This window comes from Zeus faber, assembly GCF_960531495.2.
Source record: "Zeus faber genome assembly, chromosome: 11".
Lineage (NCBI taxonomy): Eukaryota > Metazoa > Chordata > Actinopteri > Zeiformes > Zeidae > Zeus > Zeus faber.
The window spans coordinates 9,359,513-9,383,261 of NC_137205.1; the positions used below are offsets into that span (position 1 = coordinate 9,359,513).

At 43.6% G+C, this 23,749-nt stretch overlaps 1 protein-coding gene across 1 annotated transcript in view; it reads right to left on the minus strand.

Moving 5' to 3' along the window:
* The window catches only part of LOC307236965 (myocardin-related transcription factor A-like), a 64,343-nt gene that overhangs the window by 33,868 nt on the left and 6,726 nt on the right, over nt 1-23,749 (minus strand). Inside the window, exon 2 of the mRNA XM_080009560.1 lies at nt 17,614-17,778. Within this exon, the coding sequence (XP_079865686.1) occupies nt 17,614-17,740 (127 nt within the window). The 5' untranslated portion in view covers nt 17,741-17,778. The remainder of the gene's footprint in view (nt 1-17,613; nt 17,779-23,749) is intronic.

Consider the following 23,749-nt stretch of genomic DNA (forward strand, 5'->3'; position numbering starts at 1 on the left):
TATGGTTTGATCTGGGACCTCTTGGTTATATTAACTCAACTGTGAGACACAGCTTACAGTATGTTTTTGTATGAATGTTATTATTTGCATTTTTGGATATCTCGGGTACCAACGACAAAAAAATAAAATTATTTTCTTTTCCCCATGTTTTGGGTTTTGTCCCCCCCCCCCCCATTCTTCAGTCCCTCGGGTGTTATTTCTATCTTCCAAAACAAACAAAGTGCACAATCTTCTCTCCATGTGCCGAAATCGCTGAACAAACACGCAAAGTATGTTTTTGGAGAAAATTCACTCTATGGTTTGTTCTTTCTCTGTCTCTCTCTCTCTTTTATATAGATGACGTACCTTAAGATGTTTTTATACTCATTCTCATTGCATCCATTACTTTTTCTCACATCTGATTAAAAAAAACAACTATGCTATGTCTATATCTATATACAGTATAAGCTCTATGTTCTTGTAGTGGTATATTAGCAACCTGCTAACCAGGTTCTCAAGGTTATGTTTATGTGTGGCACCCTTGACTAAAAGACATTAATCCCCTTATCTGCGATCGCTGTGATATGGGCCACAGCTGACATAGGATGGCACTGATGCTACCGCCCTGTGGCAGCGGGCAAAATTTCAACTGAAAAAAAAATATGCATCAGAGCGACATTCACACAAACACACACGCCCACAAACATTTCCTTTCAAGCTGAGCGATCTGTAATGCGTGCCACAAGATGACAGCCAAGTGATGCAAGGTGCTGATATGGAATCTATTCTGGGAAGATGTGCCCGTTGCACAAATGCCAATCCATAAGAGCCAGTTAAACCTTCCTCCACTCCGCTACAATGCACGGCTGCCTCTAGGAAATGCTAAAGCGGGGACTGATATTTCTGGTTCTTGTATGACGCAGGATGTGTTCATAAAAAAATATTTTAGAGCCCTGTGACTTGGATGATGCTTTTAATAGTATTTGATGTAGGTCCCGCTGCCAAGACATTTTAACAGCACCGGGAACACCATTCAAAGAGGCAGAATAAATGATTGCTTCGCCTTTGAGCTATAATTTGTTACAGAAGAGTGCCGTATAATCAGAAAGATAATGGCTCTGAAACCAGAGAAAGAGAAGTTGTATTTATGTTTGATTATTTACTGCATCCCTGTTTTCCATTAAGAGAATGTTTGAAAAGTGCTTGCATATCACATAGGGGCGATAATTAGTAACTGTTAAAGACTGAAAGGGTTATTCTGTATGGGCTGGCTAGCAAACACCACCATGTCTGTTTTTAACACCGAGTAATGTAGATTCACTTGACATCAGTAGGAGTGCTTACCCTGTTTCAATATGTCAAGGCTAGGGAGATGAATTAGAGATGAATTACAATGTAGTCAATAGGAAACCCCTTCAAAATAATTTCTCATGTCTCATATCAAAATCAATATCCTCATGATCCATGTCTAGCTACACTACTTTTTAACATGTTCCCTATAGAATGACACTGTAGACGTCTCTGGTAAGTCTTGTGCAGTTCTCAGATAACATCCCCGACTAAGTCAGCCCGGCTCTCAGTCCGACTCCTCTAATCTGAGGAACCTGTTGCTTCTGCAGCCGGAGTCGCCACTTTCCAAGTTCATGGACTCATGGCACGTTGCGTGTACGGTGTCGTGGCTGGCTCAGTCCCAGATGTAGTCAGGCCAGAGGGTATCAGGCCCACTTAGCACCTCAGTGCGGTAAAAAATAGGATCTGTACAACACTCTACCACCAAGGCCGTTGGAGTCCTTCTGAGTTTTAAAACCATGTCGACCGAGTTTTAGCAATATCTGCACTTTGTATTCAATATTTCCTTCTATGAAATTTGGAAGTGCCGAGCGAATAATTGGCTACCAACAGGAATTTGTACAACAGCAAAGCTCTTCTCAAAGATTATCTCGCTTTGTTTCTAGAATACTCGTAGTGACAGCCGGGCGGCCTGTTTTGGAAGACAAATATCTCTGAAGAGATTTCTGAAATAGTGGAGTGTCTGATATCTACCAATGGCAAACCGCTGTCCAAGCATTAAAGTATATTTGTTGTTTGAATCTTACCAACCTAACATTTGCAAATGTATTAAAAATAAAAAAACTATAAATATCAAATATACATATGTAGTCCACAACACACTTTTTTGGTGTGCCACATTGCAACACTGGAACTAACATTGCATCCTTAACAGATTTTTCCAAGACAAAGCACTGTGCAAATAAATATATGACATCTAAACAAGATGATGCTGTTCTCTATTGTGATTATGGGTCTGCAAAGCATGAGATGTACCCAAGTGCCCATAATCACACTAAAAGAACATCTTAAATATATAATAGTTTTTTTTTAAGAAAATACCAATTACAGGCAGAAACAAGGGTTCCTCCAGAAGTCTACTTCAGCCGAAAGAATTACACAAATGAATGATAACTAGCTACTTGTTACAGTGACAGCTGACACAGCAAACAATAAAATACAGCTGTGGTTAAAGGAGTTTAGGAAAGATTTAGAATGCAACTTTGGCCAATCAGGTTGCCATCGTGAAAGTATGAAGAAGTATGTAAAATGTGGTATAACCCTACTCTTTATCTAGCTAGCCTGCAAGCTAGGGAACAACAAACGGGAAAGTCAAATTCCTGGTGTGTTTGTACTTTGGGAAACAGACTTGGCTAAGATTAGGGTGACAATGAAAAGGAAAATCACCATCTTGGTATTTTATTCCCGGGCCGGACTGTCAACAGATGAAAAGATGACTGTATCTGTATCGCATGAATCACCATTCACTCATTCAGACAACAAACAAATAGAAGACATGATATTGTCCCAAATATTTGTCAACAGCATACACGTTCTCCAGGTTGTACACGTGTGTGAGAGACATGGCGCACACAGTAGGTATCCCACCTTTCCTGAGGCTCTGGCAGGCCTGGCGCTTCAACTCAAACCGTATGGCCCTCTTATCCATGCCGCTTCCAATTGGCTGAGGCCTAAAGGGGGCAGGCTCAATGCAGAGGTGCGATGGCGGTTCCAGCATGGTTGGGTGCGTGGAGTTGATCAATTGTTTTTGAATGAGCAGATCCTGGTGAAGAGGTATCCACGCCAATCAAGAGGCACAAGGGCCAAGAATGGGAGAGAAAAAAAAATCTTCAAAAGTTTCAGTTTGTGTTACCAGATTATTGGATGATCTCGTCCCATCCCAATACTTGCAATATTTTTGTAATCAAAAATAATTTCGGTCACAAAATGCCACAACCAAAGTTTTTTCTAGATTTACCTCAAAATGAAGAGTGGTTGTATAGTGTTAGATGGTGATCTTTCGATAAAAATAAAACTGTAAGACACATTCATGACACATCCAAAGAAAGAGCATATGTCCTCATCGCACCATCATAAAAAAAAAAAAAACTCCTCAAGCTCTTAGTTCAAGCCCAACTGGAAGAGATGTCCTTTCTTTGGCATAGCATTCCAATTTTTTTGTTGGAAGTCTGTAAAGATGCAATTGACTGGTCCATAATAAAGTCCACGAGACGTACAGAGAAAAAAAATGAAGGAATAACAATACAAAAAAGTGAAATTAGTTCACTCTGGCAGGAAAAAAAGGCCTATGACTGCCACAGTGCAGCTTAAAACAGGGTACTGCTGCATCTAGAGCAGGAGGATTAGCTGACCAGGAAGTGTGCGTCAGTGGCTGTGTGTGTGCGTGTGTTTGTCAGACAACGGTGAATCCTTGATCAAGCAGTCTGTCACAGCTGTTGCTGCGCTCAGTCATTTCGGACGGTTGACAGACACGAGCAGGCGTGCAGGAGGGGCCTGTAGAGAAGAGCCCCCCACCTCCCTACTCACTAAATATTTCTCACTTTGCACCTATGATCTCAGCACGGCGGTGTAAACATGGTGAGTCTGCAGCTGTGTGAGCCCCACTGGTTACAGCAACAGCACAGACACACGGTGCATGCACTGTGCATCCAGGCACGTTACAGGGCAGCCCTCCCCTGTTCACCTGGATTTGAGGGTGCCCCCATTTGCATAATTTCGCCAGCAGTCTAAAGCAACTTTACACTGAATCCGACAAATGACAACAACAAACCGGAAGGCCATTCATTTCAATGGCAAGTTGGATTCCGCATCTGCAAAAGCTCTGATCTTCTTGGGGTGCGAGATTTACGCATTTGATCGAGGCTCCAGGACACGTTCAAAGTTTTCAACTCAAGATCTGGCAGTATGACCGGAAATTACTATTTTCTTTATTGGAACTGGCCTTAAAATAAAGTAAATAAGTTACATACTTGTGTAAAATAATGATGCAATTAACGTTAACCGTTTTCACTATTAATAAATCTTTATTTTATGAATGAATTGTGTGTATTTTTGATTATTTCAACACTTTGAAACCACTATACAAAAGGAGAAGACAGAGCACCCCCCTTTTTACCTAACATACTGTATTTTGTGATGCAAGATCCAGACACAGGTAATTTAACGACCACTAGGGGGGAGGGTCCGACTATCGGATGTGTTTGTGAATTGAGGAGTAAGGCCGGCTTAATCCATTTCAGACCTCCTTCCATTTCCATAAAAACCATTAAAAAAAATCTTGAAAAAATTACCATCATTGAAGATTGGGGTGGGATGGGCACATCCCCCATATTCATAATACCTATGCCTTGTAGCCAGCTTCCCTCCGCAGCTCAAGAAACTGTTTCATATCACAGGTTTCACTTGTTTCCCCATCACTTGACATGCTGTCAGGGGTGAAATCAAATGACATGACACAGCATTAGCAGGGGTGGCAGCGCCCTTTCAAGGTGAAACCGCTAAGGCCCCCCCCCCCTTCTTTTCTGTCAGCTAGTATTAAGTGAAACAGGCTGCTTCCCTTGTCCTCATGCTAGGGCTCTGAATCCACACGGATGAAATGAGGTGTGCTGCGCGTATATGTTTGTTTATTTGTTTGTGTGTCAGCATACCTCTATAACAGGACACTGGGCATGAAGGAATGTTTACTACAAACACATTCCACAGATAAGTGTGTGTCTGTGTGCGTGTGTGTGTGTGTCTGTGTGCAAACACACGTATTACAGTGCTTTAAATATGCAGGATGCAGCGTCCCCGTGCAAAGCACTCTTCACTTTAACGAGAGAGGGGAAAAGGAATCGGGACTCTGATCCCCCCATTGCTGCAGATAATGTCCCAACCGTACACTGGCAGGGATAATCCTGCTTCCCGACAGGTTCACGTGTGTACTTGTGCATGTGAGCGTGTGTTTTCGTTTGTTAAAGTTCTTCACGTGTGCGCAGGTATGCGAGGATGTCTTGTCCAACGTGCATCAGTAATGAGAATGTGTGTATAATTTGTGTAGCTTTAAGTGTGTGTGTGTTTGTCCATACTGTAACAGTGTGTGCTTACATCAGCCATAAATACTGAGAGGAAAAGCAAATTACGAGTTGCTTAGGGCTCTAAATGTTCCCAAAATCCCCCTCTGTCTCCAACACACTAATACTCACACACACACAAAGTCACACACCTGCAGCTCAGTAGTGCTGTATCAGTTAGAGGCAGATATTTATCACTGAGGAAATACAGAGCTCAGAGAAAATCACGGGATGCTGGAGTCTGGATCAGAGCTTCTCCCCTTCATGTCTACAAGCTGCGGCTCACCCTAATGGTTTTAGTTCTGGACATCTAAGCTCAGGGCCAAATTGCTGTCATCAGCAGTTAATACGAAATTTAAGCGTGTCTTTCTATGCTAAGCCCTCCTGATTACATGACATTGTCTGATGTTTTCTTTTTTCCCTTGTTTGTGTCATGTTCTCCAAATAAACTTGAATATTAGCAAGGAGAAGAAAAGCACATCCCGGAGCTGAAATCCTGGGGTTACAAAAACTGGTCAAGTCTTTCTCATTGAAATCCCAATGAGCGTCGTACTTGAGTGGAAGTCTTTTGTGTCCTAAATAAAAAAGAAAAAACAAATAAAATGGCACACTATGGCAAAAAATCAATGCAGTGTGTGCCGGAGTAGCCCTATCACCCAATGGCTTCTGGTCACCAACCAACCAGAGACCCCTGACCCCAGTTGCATAACATGCCGGAAGCAAAAAGTGATATCAGACCCTGAAACTAGAACCCCTCAGTATGTTTACCTGGTCATCATTTTATTCAAATATATATTGGCTGTACAATCATGTACAATAAACATGCTGTAAGCTGCTCAAATGGACTACAAAAATGCGAACTAAACAAACCACCAAGCAAACAAGATTATTACCTACCTACCTATTACCATTTTACGTGAAGTAAAAACGTATTCATATTGAGCATTCGTCAAATTACATTTTGCACAGCAGGGCAAGCTTTTAGATTACGAGTCTTTTTTAAGAACACTTAAGAGCAGTTACTGGGCTAGGAGGCTGTCCAATTGAAAGCTGGTGCTAGGCCTGTAAACATAAACTTTGTGTAGTAAAACACGTCATCTGAATTGGACCAAGATTAAAGTGAGTACAGTAATAAAGATGGCATTAAAAAATAAGAACGAAAACAAAAAAAGTGAAAGAAAAAGGAGGGCGGGTGATTGGAATCTTAGAGCGGAAATCAGGGCACTAGAGGTCAGCGGTCATTGTCAAAAACAGCTTTTCTATGGCCTGTGTATGTCTCATGAGGGGAGGGTATAACTAAGTATAGGTCAGTATATCTAAAAAACTGACAACTCCATAGGCAGACAACATCCTTGTGGCCCACTTTACAGGAAGTTGATTCATTACTCGGAAGCCTATAAAAAGGGTCAATTATGATTGCTTCAACTAATATAACTAATATTTCTCTGGTGCCCGTTGTTTGGAGGTCAAGGCGATACCGGTCACTGCCTTTCTGTAGTTCTAACTGATGAAGGGCAAATCAGGTCTTCCTCTGCCTTTAAAAGCAAAGACTGTGCTGTAACCATGACCAAACCGTTTGGAAATCTCATGGGTGGGAAAGAAAAAAAGCTGAAATTGGTTTTATATGTCCCTTGGGTCATAAAAACTTTCAAGAAGTCATCATTATTGAAGGTTCTTCTGTGGGTGGCTTGCACAAGGATTGGAAGTAACTACAAATAACTACTATAGGTGTAATTGACCAGAGATTCTGCAGCACCTTGCAAAAGACAAGCAAAAGCAAGAGAAACATTACTAATACTAGTGTTATATATAGTATAAAAGTGGTACCTCTAGCACATAGTATTTTCAATACTACCTTGGGTTGCGGAAATGCAAAGATTATGAAGCTGAATGAAACCACTAAGATCTCTGAGAAAATGACAAATTGTCATCTCTGACAAATTTTACCTTTACCTATTATGCCCCTTTTATCATCCTCACTCCAAAATAGTCTACTCCCTCAATAAACATCGACCCTGTACCTTCCTCTACTTACACTATCCCTCCCTTCAATCGCTGTGCGGTGGGGGTGGTGTGGTTGAAGTAGCCACACCTGTGTTGGGTCTAGGTAATTGGGCCCGGGACCAGGGTGGCTGAACGCCTGTTGCTTGTCAGACCAATCAACAAGCAACGGTAAAAGCCCCATCCCCACACACACACAGGAGAGAAGCCCTTGTCATGACATGCTTTCCACCTGCTTCGGAATTGTTCCACCTTGCCACTCTCTAAAATAAAACGGGTGTGTTTTCGACAGCATTGCCTGTGTCTTTGTGTCGGTGGGCCCTGAAAACGCCACTTGGTGGAGTGTGGCAAGCGTAACTGCCACAATCTCTGATCGTACAACCTCTCTCCATCTGTGGGTGTTGTACTTTCTTCTTTCCTACTTTTGACCATTTTAGATTTTTCGTCAGCCCTTGTTTTCCAAGGCAAAAGTTCACTAAACCCCTTGATATATTTTCCTGGCTAAATATCCTGCCTTCCCTCCCCCATTGCCCTTAAGCTCCTCATCTCCTCTTCCTCACACACCTGTCCATCATCTCCCCCCTCCCCCTTTTTCTCGTGCCCACTGAACCCACCCTGCCCTTTCAAAGCTCCCACCAACCCAAGTTTAAATAGACAGCTCCAGCTGGCCACATGGCTATATTGAGATCCCCCTCACCTGTGCGCAGTGGGGCTAGGGTTACTAGGAGATAGGAGCCCACGTACACACACACACACACACACACACACACACACACACACACACACACACACACACACACACACACACACACACACACACACACACACACACACACACACACACACACACACACACACACACACACACACGCACAGCTATTATTGACCTGACTAAACAGATATTTTCTGGTGACGTGTCACGAGGCATCTCCTCACAGCCATTCGGCACAAAACACAGGTCTTAGGGTGGAGAGGTTTGACTGCGACTATAACAGAGCCTAAGCCCAATAGATGCTGTAGAAATATGGTGCATAATGAGCCAGTCTAGACAGCACCACTGGACACTTTACAGCAATTCTATCTGCCCTGGGTTTAAACACTTGTGGAACTGTTACTGAGAAGCCAGTTGTAGGGCTCACATTGGTCAGAAGGTGGCAGCATTTATCAGCTAGAAATTCTACAGTGTGCTTCTGTGACACCAAGAAGGGAAATTTACAGCGGACTGGGAAAAAACGAGGACAGGGAGGTTGGTGATTGGGGTAACTTTCTAGCAAGTCCAGGACTAAGTTAGGTCACATTTGTTCTTTGGCAGAGTTGAGGATGTTGAGATTTTCATTGGGAGTGACAAGGATGGACAGGATTAAGAATGGGTACATTAGTGAGACCAGCTATGTTGTAGGGTTTAGAGGTGGAGGCACTGACAAAAAGGCAGGTGGCTGAACTGGAGGTGGCAGAGTGGAGGATGTTGATATTTTCCTTGAGAGTGACAAGGATGGACAGGATTAAGAATGAGTACATTAGAGGGACAGCTCAGGTTGGACAGTTTGGTGAAAAAGTGAGAGAGGACAGATTGAGATGGTTTGGACACGTGTGTAGGAGAGATGAGAGTTACATTGGGAGAAGGATGCCGAGGATGGAGCTGCCAGGCAAGAGGAAAAGAGGAAGGCCAAAGAGAAGGTTTGTGGGTGTGGTGAGGGAGGACATGCAGGCGGTTGGTGTAAGGGAGGAAGATGCGCAGAACAGAAGGTATTGGAGGCAGATGATCTGCTGTGGCGACCCCTAACAGGAGCAGCCGAAAGAGAAAGAAGAGGAGATTTGTTCTTTAGAGGAAAAAAAATAAACCTCATTGAGTCAACTATCGCTTAACAAAGACATCTCTCTCCCTGCTTTTCTTTCCTCAACGGTTTGTAGACATGTTTTATTCAAGTTTTCTCAATTTCTAAGTACAAATTGATTACCACCCCAGAGACAGAGCTTAGCTGGAGTGACATCTCCCTCAATGAGAAACAAGCAGAGGTGGAGGGTCATGAATTTGTGGAAACAAAATGTTTTTGAGACAACATTAGCTATAACCCATTTGTAAATAACATAGACAACATAATGAATCAATAAGACATTTTTATTTTGTGCACACATTAGAAGATTGCACCAAACTGCAGATGACATTTAAACGGAGACAAGGAAAGGCTTTGTTTAGTTTGGCTCCAGAATTCAAATCTTTAAAAATGTTCCCGTGACTAATTCAAGTTTGTTGAGAGACTAAACATACTAATGTTAAAACAAATAGATAGTTATCATAATTAGAAATGGTGCAGTACCATACTTTGTTAGAAAATAACTAATTTAAAAATAGTTATTTTTTGTAAGTACCATTACAGGGGGAAATGTACTCAAGTACTGTAATGAGAGTATTTGTAACTAGTTACATTCCATCTCTAGAAACCAAGGGAGGGGCTCTACTAGCACTCAGAAGTCAGATAGTTACTGAAAAAGTGTGAAACACTCACCAACACAACCTGTTCAGCTGGATGGGGAGTGAGAGCACCTGTATATTGAAAAAATATATTTGCATGTGGATGTAATAGACTTTGTCGTCACAAACAAATCACTCACTAAAACACATATTCAGGGCATACAAACTAGAAAAGCTATGTTTTTCCAGATACATATGTGACTGAATTATGGTTTTGTATAAAACATCTAAATAGAAAATAAATGATTTTAAAATGTGGTACTTAACCTGAACATAAATTCATTGGGCACTATTTGCGTATGTACTAAATTGTGCGTACGCATGGTTTTAGCAAAAAATTTGGTACCCAACAATATGTTTCTTACTTGAGTTTGTTCTCACTTTAGAAGAAAACTTAAACTGCCTCAGAGCCAGAGCCGACATTATATTTGAATTATATGATCCTGGCATATTAGACAATGACTGAGACTAAGATTATATTATATTTTAATGAATAAAGATCATGTTGAAAATGGATTATATTTGTTTTACGTGAAGTATATAGGAAGCCACAAGCCAGTGTATCATCAGTGCCGGTCCCAAGCCCGGATGAATAGAGAGGGTTGCGTCAGGAAGGGCATCCGGCGTAAGAACCATGCCAAATCAAACATGCGGACAACAAATCTGATTTCCATACCGGATTGGTTGAGGCCAGGGTTAACAACGACCGCCACTGGTGCTGTTAGCCAACAGGGTGCCAGTGGAATTTGTGCTACTGAAAAAAAAGAAGAAGAGGGGGAAGGCGTGTCCGGAGACGGCAGGAGAGGAAGAAGGGTAGGACAGTAGAGTTGAGAGTAGGAACTTTGAACGTTGGCACTATGAAGGGTAAAGAGAGAGTGCTGGCTGACTTGATGGAGAGAAGGAAGGTAGATGTACTATGTGTACAAGAGACCAGGTGGAAGGGGAGTAAGGCCAGGAGTATCGGAGCCGGGTACAAACTGTTCTACCATGGAGTGGATGGCAGGAAAATTGGGGTAGGGTTAGTCTTGAAGGAAGAATATGTCAAGAGTGTCTTGGAGGTGACGAGAGTGTCGGACAGAGTGATGAGCATGAAGCTGGAAATTGATGGGGTGATAATGAATGTGGTCAGTGCATATGCTCCCCAAGTTGTGTGTGAGATGGAAGAGAAAGAAGAATTCTTTAGTGAGTTGGATGTAGTGGTGGAGAGCATCCCCAAGGGGGAGAGAGAGTGGTCATTGGAGCAGATCTCAATGGGCATGTTGGCGGAGGGATCAGAGACATAGGTGACGAGAAGATGATGGGTAGATGGTGGTGGATTTCGCCAAAAGGCTGGAATTGGCTGTTGTGAATACATATTTCAAGAAGAGAGAGGAACACAGGGTGGCATACAAGAGTGAAGGAAGGTGCACACAGGTGGACTTCATCTTATGCAGGAGGTGCAATCTCAAAGAGATTAGTGACTGCAAAGCGGTGGTAGAGGAGTGTGTTGCTAGGCAGCATCGGATGGTGGTCTGTAGGATGACTCTGGAGGCCAAGAAGAAGAAGGGAGTGAAAGAAGAGCCAAAGATAAAATGGTGGAAGTTGAAAAAGGAGGAGTGTTGCATGCAATTTAGGGAAGAGGTAAGGCAGGCAATAGGTGGGAATGAACAGTTTCCAGATGACTGAGAAACAACCGCAGAAGTGGTGAGGGAGACGGCAAAGAAGGTACTCGGTGTATCATGCAGGAAGAGGAAGGAAGACAAGGACTCTTGGTGGTGGAATGAGTACAGGAGGGCATAGAGCAGAAGAGTTTGGTAAAAAAGAAATGGGATGGTCAGAGGGATGAAGAAAGTAGACAGATAGCAGTGGCCTTCCTAACGAGACTGTTTAACACCATCTTGGAAAGGGAGAGGATGCCGGAGGAGTGGAGTGGAATAAGGGAGACGTACAGAGCTGTATTAACTACAGGGGAATAAAGTTGATCAGCCACAGCATGAAGCTATGGGAAAGGGTAGTGGAGGCTAGGTTAAGAGGAGAGGTGGGGATCAGCGAGTGGCCGTATGGTTTCATGCCAGGAAAGAGTACTACAGATGCAATGTTTGCTTTAAGAATGCTGATGGAAAAGTACAGGGAAGGCCAGAGGGAGTTGCACTGCGTCTTTGTGGATTTAGAGAAAGCATATGATAGGGTGCTGAGCGAGGAAGTGTGGTATTGCATGAGGAAGTCAAGGGTGGCAGAGAAGTACGTAAGAGTGGTACAGGATATGTATGAGGGCAGTCAGACAGTAGTAAGGTGTGCAGTAGGTGTGACGAAGGCATTCAAAGTAGAGGTGGGATTGCATCAAGGATGAGCTCTGAGTCCTTTCTTGTTTGCAATGGTGATGGACAGGTTAACAAATGAAATCAGGCAGGAGTCTCCGTGGACTATGATGTTTGCGGATGACATTGTGATCTGTAGCGAGAGTAGGGAGCAGGTTGAGGAGAGCCTGGAGAAGTGGAGGCATGCATTAGAGAGTGGAGAAAGCTGATGAGTTGGTGGGAGTTACTTGGGGTCGACCATCTAAAGCAGCGGAGAGTGCGGGAGAGAGGTGAAGAAGAGAGTACAGGCAGGGTGGAGTGGGTGGAGTGATCTGTGACAGAAGGCTTCCAGCAAGAGTGAAGTGAAAGGTCTACAGGACGGTAGTGAGACCCGCTATGTTGAACGGTTTAGAGACGGTGGCACTGACAAAAAGGCAGGTGGCTGAACTGGAGGTGCCAGAGTTGAGGATGTTGAGATTTTCATTGGGAGTGACAAGGATGGACAGGATTAAGAATGAGTACATTAGAGGGACAGCTCAGGTTGGACAGTTTGGTGAAAAAATGAGAGAGGCCAGATTGAGATGGTTTGGACACGTGTGTAGGAGAGATGAGAGTTACATTGGGAGAAGGATTCTGAGGATGGAGCTGCCAGGCAAGAGATGTGGTGAGGGAGGACATGCAGGCGGCTGGTGTAAGGGAGGAAGATGCGCAGAACAGAAGGTATTGGAGGCAGATGATCTGCTGCGGCGGCTCCCAACGGGAGCAGCCGAAAGAAGAAGAATTTTTTTAAAAATTAATTAAATATTCATAAAATATATCATCTTTAAAGATCGCCAGATCTGTTTCCTGAGAATGATCAATGATCTGTTTGCGAAGGTTGATCACCCGCTTTTCAGTGGCAAGACAAACTGTTCTTTTATTATTAATTATTAATATTTTCATTCTATTATAATATATGAAATAACCTGGAGCCTGGCATTCAAGCCTGCAATCTAAATATAGCCAAAGTAGCTCTTTGCAACAAGAGACAATGGAGCTCATGGGAAATGCAGTCTTTATTCTATGAAGTGCCAGCGCTCCACATGGGAGCTTTAACAAAAAAGCAGTACCCTGAGCTTCACAAGAACCTCGAAGGGTACACCTCTCTCTCTCTCTTGTTAGTTTTGAAAGGCTACTGCCGTGGGCCGGGGACAAAATCCAGAGAGAAGTTACAATCATTTTGGGGTTTTAAAGTGATTTTTGGTAGTTATGGCTGGGGACTTTGTGGATGTGTGTGTGCATTAGTATTTCAGAAGGACTGAGACTTATAATAAGGTCCAAATTGCTGCTATTGCTGAATTGTTGCTGTGGCGGATGACATATCCGCCATACAGCAAGCATTCAGGCAAACAAGAAAAAGTTTCCCAAAGAACAAGCTGTCCACACACTTACACAGCTACCCTCGTTCTATAATCATGTCAGACATAACCCTAATTGAATTTGTCAGCACTGTTAGGTACTGTAATGCGTCATCTCTGCAGCCACACAGACACACACACACACACACACACACACACACACATACACACACACACAGACACACACACACACACACGTTTGAGTATCACGCCTTGGGCTGTGTGTTTGGGTCAGGCTCAGGGCCAGCTTTGCCATTTAAAAGCCATTTCAAGTACTGCACTTCACTAAAATATGGAGTGTGTACAATATCTCACTCTGAGTGGCTGTGTGTGTGTGTGTGTGTTTGTGTGGGAGAGGGAGTGAGGAAGAGAGAGAGAGTCAGTTTACGTACTATAATTATTAGTCCATCTTTCTCTATTTATGTGTGTCTTTCCGTCTCCATCAGTAAGGAATAGCATGCCTGCTCGCACATGCACGAGAGCATTTGCCCTTCATGGTGAGGCAATGCAGGGATCGTCCTCGTGGGCCTGCTATGTAAACTGCATGGAGACTCGAGCTTGCAGCTGTCAACAGGGGACAGTGCAGGGGGGGAAAACTACACACTAACTAACCTCTCTCTCTCTCTCCCTCTCTCTCTCTCTCTCTCTCATGGTGTTTCACACATTGCGATGAAATTAAATCATATCGTAATACATAATTTCACACTGCCAACTATTTGAGGTCTGATATCAAACTTCACATTACCATACGTATAGTTCGATGTAACAAGGCAATTTGATTTGATGATGACAACATGATGATGTGAAACAATTAAATATGGTTTATTATCGAGAAAATAAACTTCACTATCTGGCCCATTTGTCGAAATAACTGTTTTGCAGTAATTTTCTTTCATTCAAAAAGTGATGTTTCACAGTAGAGAGAGAGAGACAGCAGAGGAGTCATTAAGCTCGAGGTACGCTCAAGTTACACAGATTTGCATAGCGCGGTCTTCGTTTCCATGTTTTATACTCGTAAAAATATAGAGATAACAAATGTATGACGACTCCTGTAAGACCAAAGGAGGGGGACTTTGCATTTATATTCAAAAAGCTTGGTGCACTGAGAGTGGCATCATTGAGAGTCACTGCTCTGCTCACCTTGAATATCTCATGGTTAAGTGTAGACCATTCTATCTGCCCAGAGAGCTTACATCTGTTGACTGCAGCATACATTCCACCAGATGCTAATGCTAAGCTTGCAAAGAAAGAACTGCATGCTGCCATTAGCAAACAATAGACTACACAGACGGAGGCAGCCTTTATTGTTGCAGGTCATTTCAACCACTCCAACCTGAAGACTGTACTCCCCAAATTCCACCAACATATCTCCTGACAAGACCCTCGACCATGTTTACACACACATGGCTGGAGCTTACAAAGCCATTCCCCTCCCCCTCCTGGAACAGTCTGACCACCTCTCACTGTTCCTACTCCCCAAGTACACACCACTCATCCAACGTGTGAAACCCTTAGTCAGAACAGTTAAAGTATGGCCAGAGGAGGCAGACTCTGTCCTACAGCACCGGTTCCAACACACCGACTGGAGCATGTTCGCTACTCAGGCCACCCTGGACTCCCACACAGACATTGACTCCTATGCTACCTCCTTTCTGGACCACATCAATACAAATATCAACAGTGTCACCACTCAAACAGATCCCAACAGTTCCCCAACAAGAAGCCGTGGAACAGAGAGGTCCGCCTACTGCTGAAAGCAAGTGACATCATCTTCAGATCAGGTGACACGCAGGCCCGGTGCACGAAGGACGCGGTCTTCACGGCACTACACTCCGCCCTCTCCTGCTTGGATAACAACAACACCCACGTGAGAATGCCGTTCATCGACTTCAGCTCAGCATTCAACACATTCATCGCCTCCAGACTGGTCACCAAACTAGGTGACCTCAACATCAACCCCTCCCTCTGAAAGTGGATACTGGACTTCTTAACCAACAGACCCAGCATGTTAGATTAGGCAACCTCACCTCCTAAACCCTTAGCCTGAACACCGGCGTCCCACAGGGCTGTGTACTGAGTCCTCTCCTCTACTCCCTCTTAACCCACAACTGCACTCCTGTACATGGCTCCAACACCATTATCAGGTTTGCAGACGACACAACGGTGGTTGGCCTCATCAACAACAACGATGAGATGGCCTACAGGGAAGAGGTCCAGTGCCTGGCTGTGTGGTGCGCCGACAACAACCTCGCCCTGAATATCAAGAAGACCAAGGAGCTAATAGAGGACTTAAGGATGAAAGGTGACACACAGCTCCATCCATATCAATGGGATGGAGGTCGAGCATGTCACCAGCTTCAGGTTTCTGGATGTCCACATCTCCGAGGACCTCTCTTGGGCCCTCAACACCTCGAGCCTCATCAAGAAGCCTCACCAGCGTCTCTTCTTCCTGAGGAGACTGAAGAAAGCCCACCTGTCTCCACTGATCCTGGTGAACTTCTACCGCTGCACCATTGAGAGCATCCTCACCAACTGCCTCTCAGTCTGGTACGGCAACTGTACTGCTGCAGACCGGAAAGTACTGCAGAGGGTTGTGAAAACTGCCCAACGCATCCCCGGCACTCCCTGAGATTGAGGCTCGCCACCACAAGCGGTGCCTGCAGAGGGCGCGCAGCATCGCCAGAGACACCTCTCACCCCAGCCACAGGCTGTTTGCCCTCCTCCCCTCCGGGAGGCGCTACAGCAGGGGTCTCAAACTCGCGGCCCACAGGCCAATTTTGTGGCAATTTTGTGACGATATTTGTGGCCCCCTACTTGACATCAAAGTTTAGTGTTGGTGCGGCCCGCGCATTTTTCTCACACGCACCTTTTTGCCGAGTCGTTGTCCTGGGTGTTTTATTTTTTTTTATCACTTATGGGCTACCATAGCTCAGGCTCGTGACAGCTTCCGGTGGTGTTTGTTGACAAGTTAGCCAACGTTATCGTTGAATAACGTTAGCGTTATTCACTTGGTTGAAACGTGATTCCGGAGTGACACTAAGTGGAAGGAAAATATATCCTGTCACCCAGTGCAAGGTACAGAGGACCCAGGAAGTGGGCGGACTCAACCAGAGTAATCAGTGACCCAATAAAGACAGCAAAGTGTTGCAATAGGAAAGGGAAAAGAAGTTGTACTTTTTTTTGGAATACTTGAAACCCTTTCTTTGTGGAATACTTGATGCGGCCCAGCCTCACCCAGACTCTACCTCCAGCGGCCCCCAGGTAAGTTGAGTTTGAGACCCCTGCGCTACAGTAACCTCTGTTCCAGGACCAGCAGGTTTAGGATCAGCTTCTTCTCCTCAGCTGTCTTGTCCTGCTGAGCTTTAAATCATAATGACAGTGCCCCCCCATACCTGAATTACCCCCTCCCCCCCGACCTTCAAAATCCCCCCCCCAGCTCCAGATTACCCCCCCCTGGTCTGTTGTTATAAATGTGGTATACATGTGCATAGTGATGCTAGTCCCATACTTACCTTATCGCATCACCTCAAATACAACAGAAAACGTGCCATTTAATGCTGCTTCAATCAAAAACTCCTCAATGTTTTATCTGTGTGTAATTTGTAAAATGGCTGAGGCACTTGGCTTCACAGTTTGGAAGAAATCAGACAAAGTTAACTGAATGTAAAGTACATCCTGAACTGGCCCATAGAACACAAGCGCACCTGACAAAAATTATATTTTTATTTTTCAATAAATGTATTTTATCAGAATAGTAGGGCTGTCAAAGTTAACCCGATAATAAAGCGTTAGCGCAAATACGTTTTAATGCCACCATTTTCTGGCACATTAACGCACATTCTGTCATGACCGTAGGGTTTTTTTGAGGGGGGCCCTTAGTACAAAATCCTCGTTGTGTGATCTGTTTGTGGGTGTGTGTGTTCTTTAGAATCACGTCAAGTCTGTAGTTGCTGTGGTGACTATGGGGGGGGTAAATAAAGGTAAATAAACTTTTACAAAAAAAGTTGAAAGAACGTTTTAAACATGTTTAAAAAGTTGAGTCCAGCTGGGACGTACTGTGGGCAAGGCGGCCATCTCTTACTTACCATTCTTCCTCTCCCTAACTGGGGTGGGCTTAGGAGCGGGTTGAAGGGACAACTCCTGCAGCTCAGTGGTCACAGCCTCACTCTGAGGGCTCTGGATGGAGCTGCCTGTCCCAGAGTGGGCCTCCATGATTATTGGGAACCAAGGCACGGAAATCAGACACAGACCTGGAGAACAACAAACAAACACAGATGAGCACATAATCTAACACACATTAGGATAATAAAAGGTACAATCAGCAACACTGGAAAATTAGCAACAAACAGCGGCCTTTACAGGAAGCCGTAGAAACGACACCAACATTGACAAACATGTTATGCAAATATAACTGATTGTACTTTTAAGGAGTGCTTGTACAGTTATCGTGTATTATTATGTCACATAGTAGGGGGTTGTTATAACTACATTTAATTCAAACCCTTTATAAACCTTTGATATGCATTTCACCTTGAATAGCTGTGAAATTCCCTATTTAGTACTTAATCATACTTCCAACAAGGTAATTTTAGGAGACGTCTGTTCACTAAAGCCTGCTTTACATGTATAGTCAGCTCAGCCATAGTGTCGTTCAGTACACGCGCCATAAATTACATCATTGCGGCACTCACTACATCGCCGCAAGACGATTTTGCACAAGGGCGCGCCCCTCCCAATTTTTGGAACTCCACAGCATCCACTTCAGGTAATTCAAGATGGATGCGTCCGAAGGGGGGTTGTGCAAAGAACTCTGCTGGTAAATTACATTACATTTAGCAGAAAATTACATTACATTTAGCAGACGCTTTAATCCAAAGTGACTTACAATTACCAAAGCGACTTAAAATTAAAAAATTAAATCCATCCATGCGTGACCACAAAAATAATCAGATGGCGTTAAATTAATGGAAGGGGATAGCGCTGTCTTTGTCCAACGATTTAGACTTATTCAGATACTTCCCTCAGGACTTCTTTGTAATGTTTACAGCAGTTCTTCAGTTTCCCTTGGAGGCTTGTGCACAGGGCCCTGTCTTTCAGGAGAATATGACCATGCCATCTTCACGGCAAAGCGCAACTATAATGCTCTCTGGTAGTGCGTACGCCTTGAGTCGCACGGCTCGCTTGCGGCGACTATAAAGCAGGCTTTAGGGGCCATCTTGGGCGGTCGGTTGGTGACTAACAAGACAACATTTTTATTAGTGTTTACTGGTTATGAGATACAGAACATATAGTTGAGGTTGCCTCACAAAAGCCTGGTCCACATTACGTAATTTTTTTCCAATTGTGAACGACAATGAAAAGATTGAGCAGCACACATTTAAGATAAGATAAGATAAAGATAAGATAAGATAAGCCTTTATTAGTCCCACAATGGGGAATTTTACATCGTTCCAGCAGCAAAAAGGGGACAGCGGAAAATAGAGGGCACACTATAAACAATATAAAATATATAGAAACATAAAAAAAAATAAAAAATCACCATAAATAGAAACCAGAGTACTAAATGTATTGCACAAATTGCACATTTAACAACTGAAACTTGCAGATTTTGTCTCTTCTTCACACACACATAATAACTGCTGTCTTTGAGGAGCAAGCTAAAGACAGAGAACAGACTAACAGAGTTTTGTGGTACCGGAATGTATCTTCCCGCGAGATCCCTCAAGAGGCAAAATATCTTGCGATCTTTTGACACCAAAACAAACATTGGATGCCATACTTGCTACTATGGTTTAGGGTTATGATTAGGGTTAGGGTAATAGATAATTAGACACTCATGAATCTGCCACAGTTACACAAGTCGCTCCTCCATTTAGAAGTCTACACTTGCCCACTTTCCGCTTTCTTTGGTTTTGCCACCGTGCAGGCTTGCGATCTCATTGGCTGTTGAAAATTTGGTGGTTATTTGAGGCCAGCCCATGATAAAATCAAACATGTTGTATAGAGACTGATTTGAGTGTTCGACTCACACACTCTGTTATAAGAAATTTATATGTTTATATATTGCTGTGCCTTTCACGTGAACTCTTGTAAAACATATGTGTACCCGGTTTATCCTTCTAAATGCTAAGTTGAGTTCACGTTTTATTGCTGTGCCTTTCAGGTTAACTCTTGTACGTTGTATGTGTACTCGGTTTATCCTTCCCAAGGCTAAGTAGAGTACCTGTCGTAAAAAGGACGTAAACTAGTCACTTTCTGTGTCATAAAGAGGAGGAAGGGAACCTCGACAGATAGTCGGACTCAACGAAACTGTCCCATCAATGATCTATGCAGGGGCGTTGCGACATCTGCTGACCTTCATCCCAGCGGGTCCTCAGTTTCACCACTCCAAGAACACTGTATAAAAAGCTCAGCTCTCCAATGAGAACTGAGCCATTCTGTTGTGTTGTTACACTGAAACTGCTCCTCTTGTACAAGATTAAATACTTTAGTAACCTAAAGTATTTGTCTCCGATTTCCTCTGTACGGTTAGTCCGTCCACGAACAAAGTTTATAGCTGTTTAACTTTAACACACTCATCTCAATGAGGGCTACGATTCTGCAGCGCGACTACCCCGAATCTCAAATCGTTGCCAAATAGGCCTTGAAAATCATGTAATGTGGCCCTAGTTTACACAGAGAGAATCCAGCGACGCATGTACCTGTTGGCATGTACTTAATCCCTGAGCTGTGAGCTTGTTGGACGATATATTGTCCCATAAATAATTGGGATAAAATATATTATTGTCATTTTAAGACCATTTTTTTGCCAGGGATATGTTAATACAATAATGCAAGTACACCCTTTCAAATAGCAATGAACTTTTAATTATGAAGAATATTCAGACATTGTGATGTAAAAAAAAAATTTAAATATCCTAATATAAAGCTTTATAAAGCTCTTGTAACACGTTATCTTCACCTGGTTCACTGTCACTGTGTGTGTGTGTGTGTGTGTGTGTGTGTGTGTGTGTGTGTGTGTGTGTGTGTGTGTGTGTGTGTGTGTGTGTGTGTGTGTGTGTGTGTTTGGGGGGGGCGGGGGGGCTGCTTAAGCTTCACCCACAGTGGATTTCCAACACAGAGCAAACAAGAGGACAGAAGCTGCGCAAACCAAAAATGACAGCAAAACGTGTCTCAGCAGTTTTTTTTTTGTTCATTCGTCTCAGTTACATTGATTTGTAAAATGGTTTTACACAATGCAAGTAATACATTATTTATTGGTGGATTTGGAAAAACATTTATGGCTCTTTTTAAACCTTAATACAGATTTGTAGATTGTGGTATTTATTCATCTTTTCCCATTTGTATTTATTGCATTATAAATATTTGTGAATTGCGCCAATTGCTTCCATAACGTGTTGTATAAGCTTTTAAAGGTATAGCATTTGTGCTATATAAAGTAATTTAGCTAACACTTTTATTTTTCCACAAGTTCAAAAATAAGAAGATATAACATTTTATGGATATAAAAAAAAAAAAAAGAGATTGAGGTTATGACCAGCAAAAAGGCAAAAAGCAGCAAGTCGTTTTGATCCTAAATTCCCAGGTGACTTAAATGCAGCATCTGTAGGAGTAACCGTGGCAGAGAGTCCACTGTGGATTTAGCGTAGATAAAATTCAGCCTGGGACTATGATCGTGGTCACTGTGAAAACTCCAAAAGATAAGGAGGAGATCTTGATTTTGGAGGATTCTTCTATCGCCAAGGCACTAGTGATCGACAGATTGATTCAGATTCAGATTTAATTCTGCCTATATTTGCGCATTTTGAGATAACCGGCATCGGCCGATGCCTGTGGTCACAAGGCCAATTAACAGAAAATGTCTGCAGACTAGTGTTACTAGTGAAAAATATAGATTTTTTCTGCACTATCAATGTACCAGTAATAGCTGCGCTTCCTCACTCTCTCTTCTCTCTGACAGCGAGTTGACACACACACACACACACACCGCTGCAGCGCCCACATAACCCCCTCTCACTCACTCGCTGTCTTCACACGTCGCATTCACTCCAGTTTGTTATGGTGTTAGCTCATTAGAGATGGAAAGTGCAGAGCGTCTGCGGCCGATTTTGTAAGAAAACAGCAGGAGTGCTGTTTGGAAATACTTTGCATTTGAGGCAAAACGTAAACCTAATTGGAATTTGAGTGGAGTTTGTTTTTTTTTCTCCTCCAGACAGCGCTGCACCATGCGTGCGTTCCCGTGGCAATTCTTTTTTTTTTTTTCCAAACAACAACACGGCTCTTTTTAGTTTTGGTTCAATAAGGGAACAGAGTGCACATCACGGGCCCCCTGATGCGCACCATCCCAGGGTTCACAGAAATCCGCTACCTTGGTGCCCGTTCACTCTTAAAAAAACACGACACATAAAAAGGGAACCATGAACATCAAGGGGCAGGTGCTTGGGGACCCTCAGCCACCCCCCTGGAGGTGCCTGCCTGTGTGTCCTGAGCTGCGTCACACCGGCTCCAAATTGCTTTCCGTTGCTATGGGACTTAATTGCGTGAAAACTCGATGTTTTTGTATGGACACTTTATTTGTAAATAATAAATCCTGCACTTCTGTAATGGGGAGACTCTATTTCCCGACTAGACTTTAAAATTATGCAGTTATCAACATTTTTTTATTGTGTATAATTATTTATTTTTCATTCATAAGTTGTTGTTTTTTTTAACAAAGTTTAGTTTTTGATTACATATATTGAATTGATCTTTTTTTTTTTTAATAAGTGCACTGCAGAGACAATGCAGACAATTACATTAGTGTTAAACAAATGTTCATATAAGTTCAGAAATGTTGTGTCTTATTTGTTAATATTATTAAATTGTTGCATTATATCAGATGCAAAAAACAACATGATATCGGCATTATATATCGGCCATCTGCCACCCTGCTCTCTGAATATCGGCTTTGACATCGGCCACTGAAAAACCCACATCGGCTGACTACAAGGTACTGTTTAAGTTTTGTCACATTGATACTTTGAGTAGAGGCGGAGTCACTCCCCGGCGCTGTGGAAAAACGCTTAAGCGCTGTTACCAAGTCTTACAATGGTAGGGAAAACCCTGCTGTTTATTCTAGCATTATGTTGGCTAAAATGTTGGTGACATTCTTATGTAAACAAACACGCACGTAAACACAACAGGCAATTATTGAGGTTACAAAAATAATTGAGGTCATGTCCATATATCGCACGATAAGTCGATATAGTAATTATTGCGACAGGCCCAGTGCCATCTCGCATGAATTCCTGCTATGCCCTCCCTCAACCGCTACTACCAGGGATCCTGGGGGTCCTACAATCCCTTCACCAGGAACATAGTTGAATTTAAGGTGCAGAGGACGGGCATCCCACGCCTCGAGGAGTCGCTGGCGCACTACTTCATCCTGATCCTTGGATCTTGGGCATCCAAGAAACCACAGCTGCTGTCGGCAAAGGACAAGTTCCCTGCCCTGCTGGCTGGAAAGATATACTGTATGTCTTATCGACCCAAGCAGTGGCGGCAACATTCAATGTGGCAATGCTGGCGGCCTCGCTCTCCAGTTTATCCACAGACAGGGAGTTATTGACACCCTTTCAAGGTAGAGGAAGTCTTGAAGGCTTCCTCTGCCCTCCACCTCACCCAGGTGCAGGCCCCATGCGAGGGTCGTTCCGCGGCATTGTTTGTGGTCAGCCACAGGCATCTCTGGCTGAACATGACCGCCATGCGTGAATACGGGAGACAGGCCAGAACCACGGAGCACCTCAGGAAGATGGAGGAGGAGAGACAGCAGCTCCCCCTGCAGGAAAGAGCATCACTTCCTGCCCCAGAACGGTAGCCGGAGCACCTTCTTCTCGCCCCAGTCCTGCAGCAGCAGCGAGGCGTGCAGAAGCGGCATGCTGCCAAGTCCAGCAAAACACCAACGCCCGTGGCACTGAGCTCTCCTCCCAACGTCACTCCTGCCAGGACACTCCAGGACATAGCCTATGAGTACACCTCACGTGTGTTCTCCCGCTACGTTGAGGCAGCACTTTTGCCACTGCATCATCAAGCGGTCAGAATTATGACATATCTCCACAATCTCCTAATTCTGGCTTCCTCGGTGGAGCTAGCGGTTGCCCACACCAGGCTCATGACACTTGACCTTGGGGTTTGCGATCAACTGGGAGAAGAGCACTCCTATACCCAGTCAGCCTCGGTAGT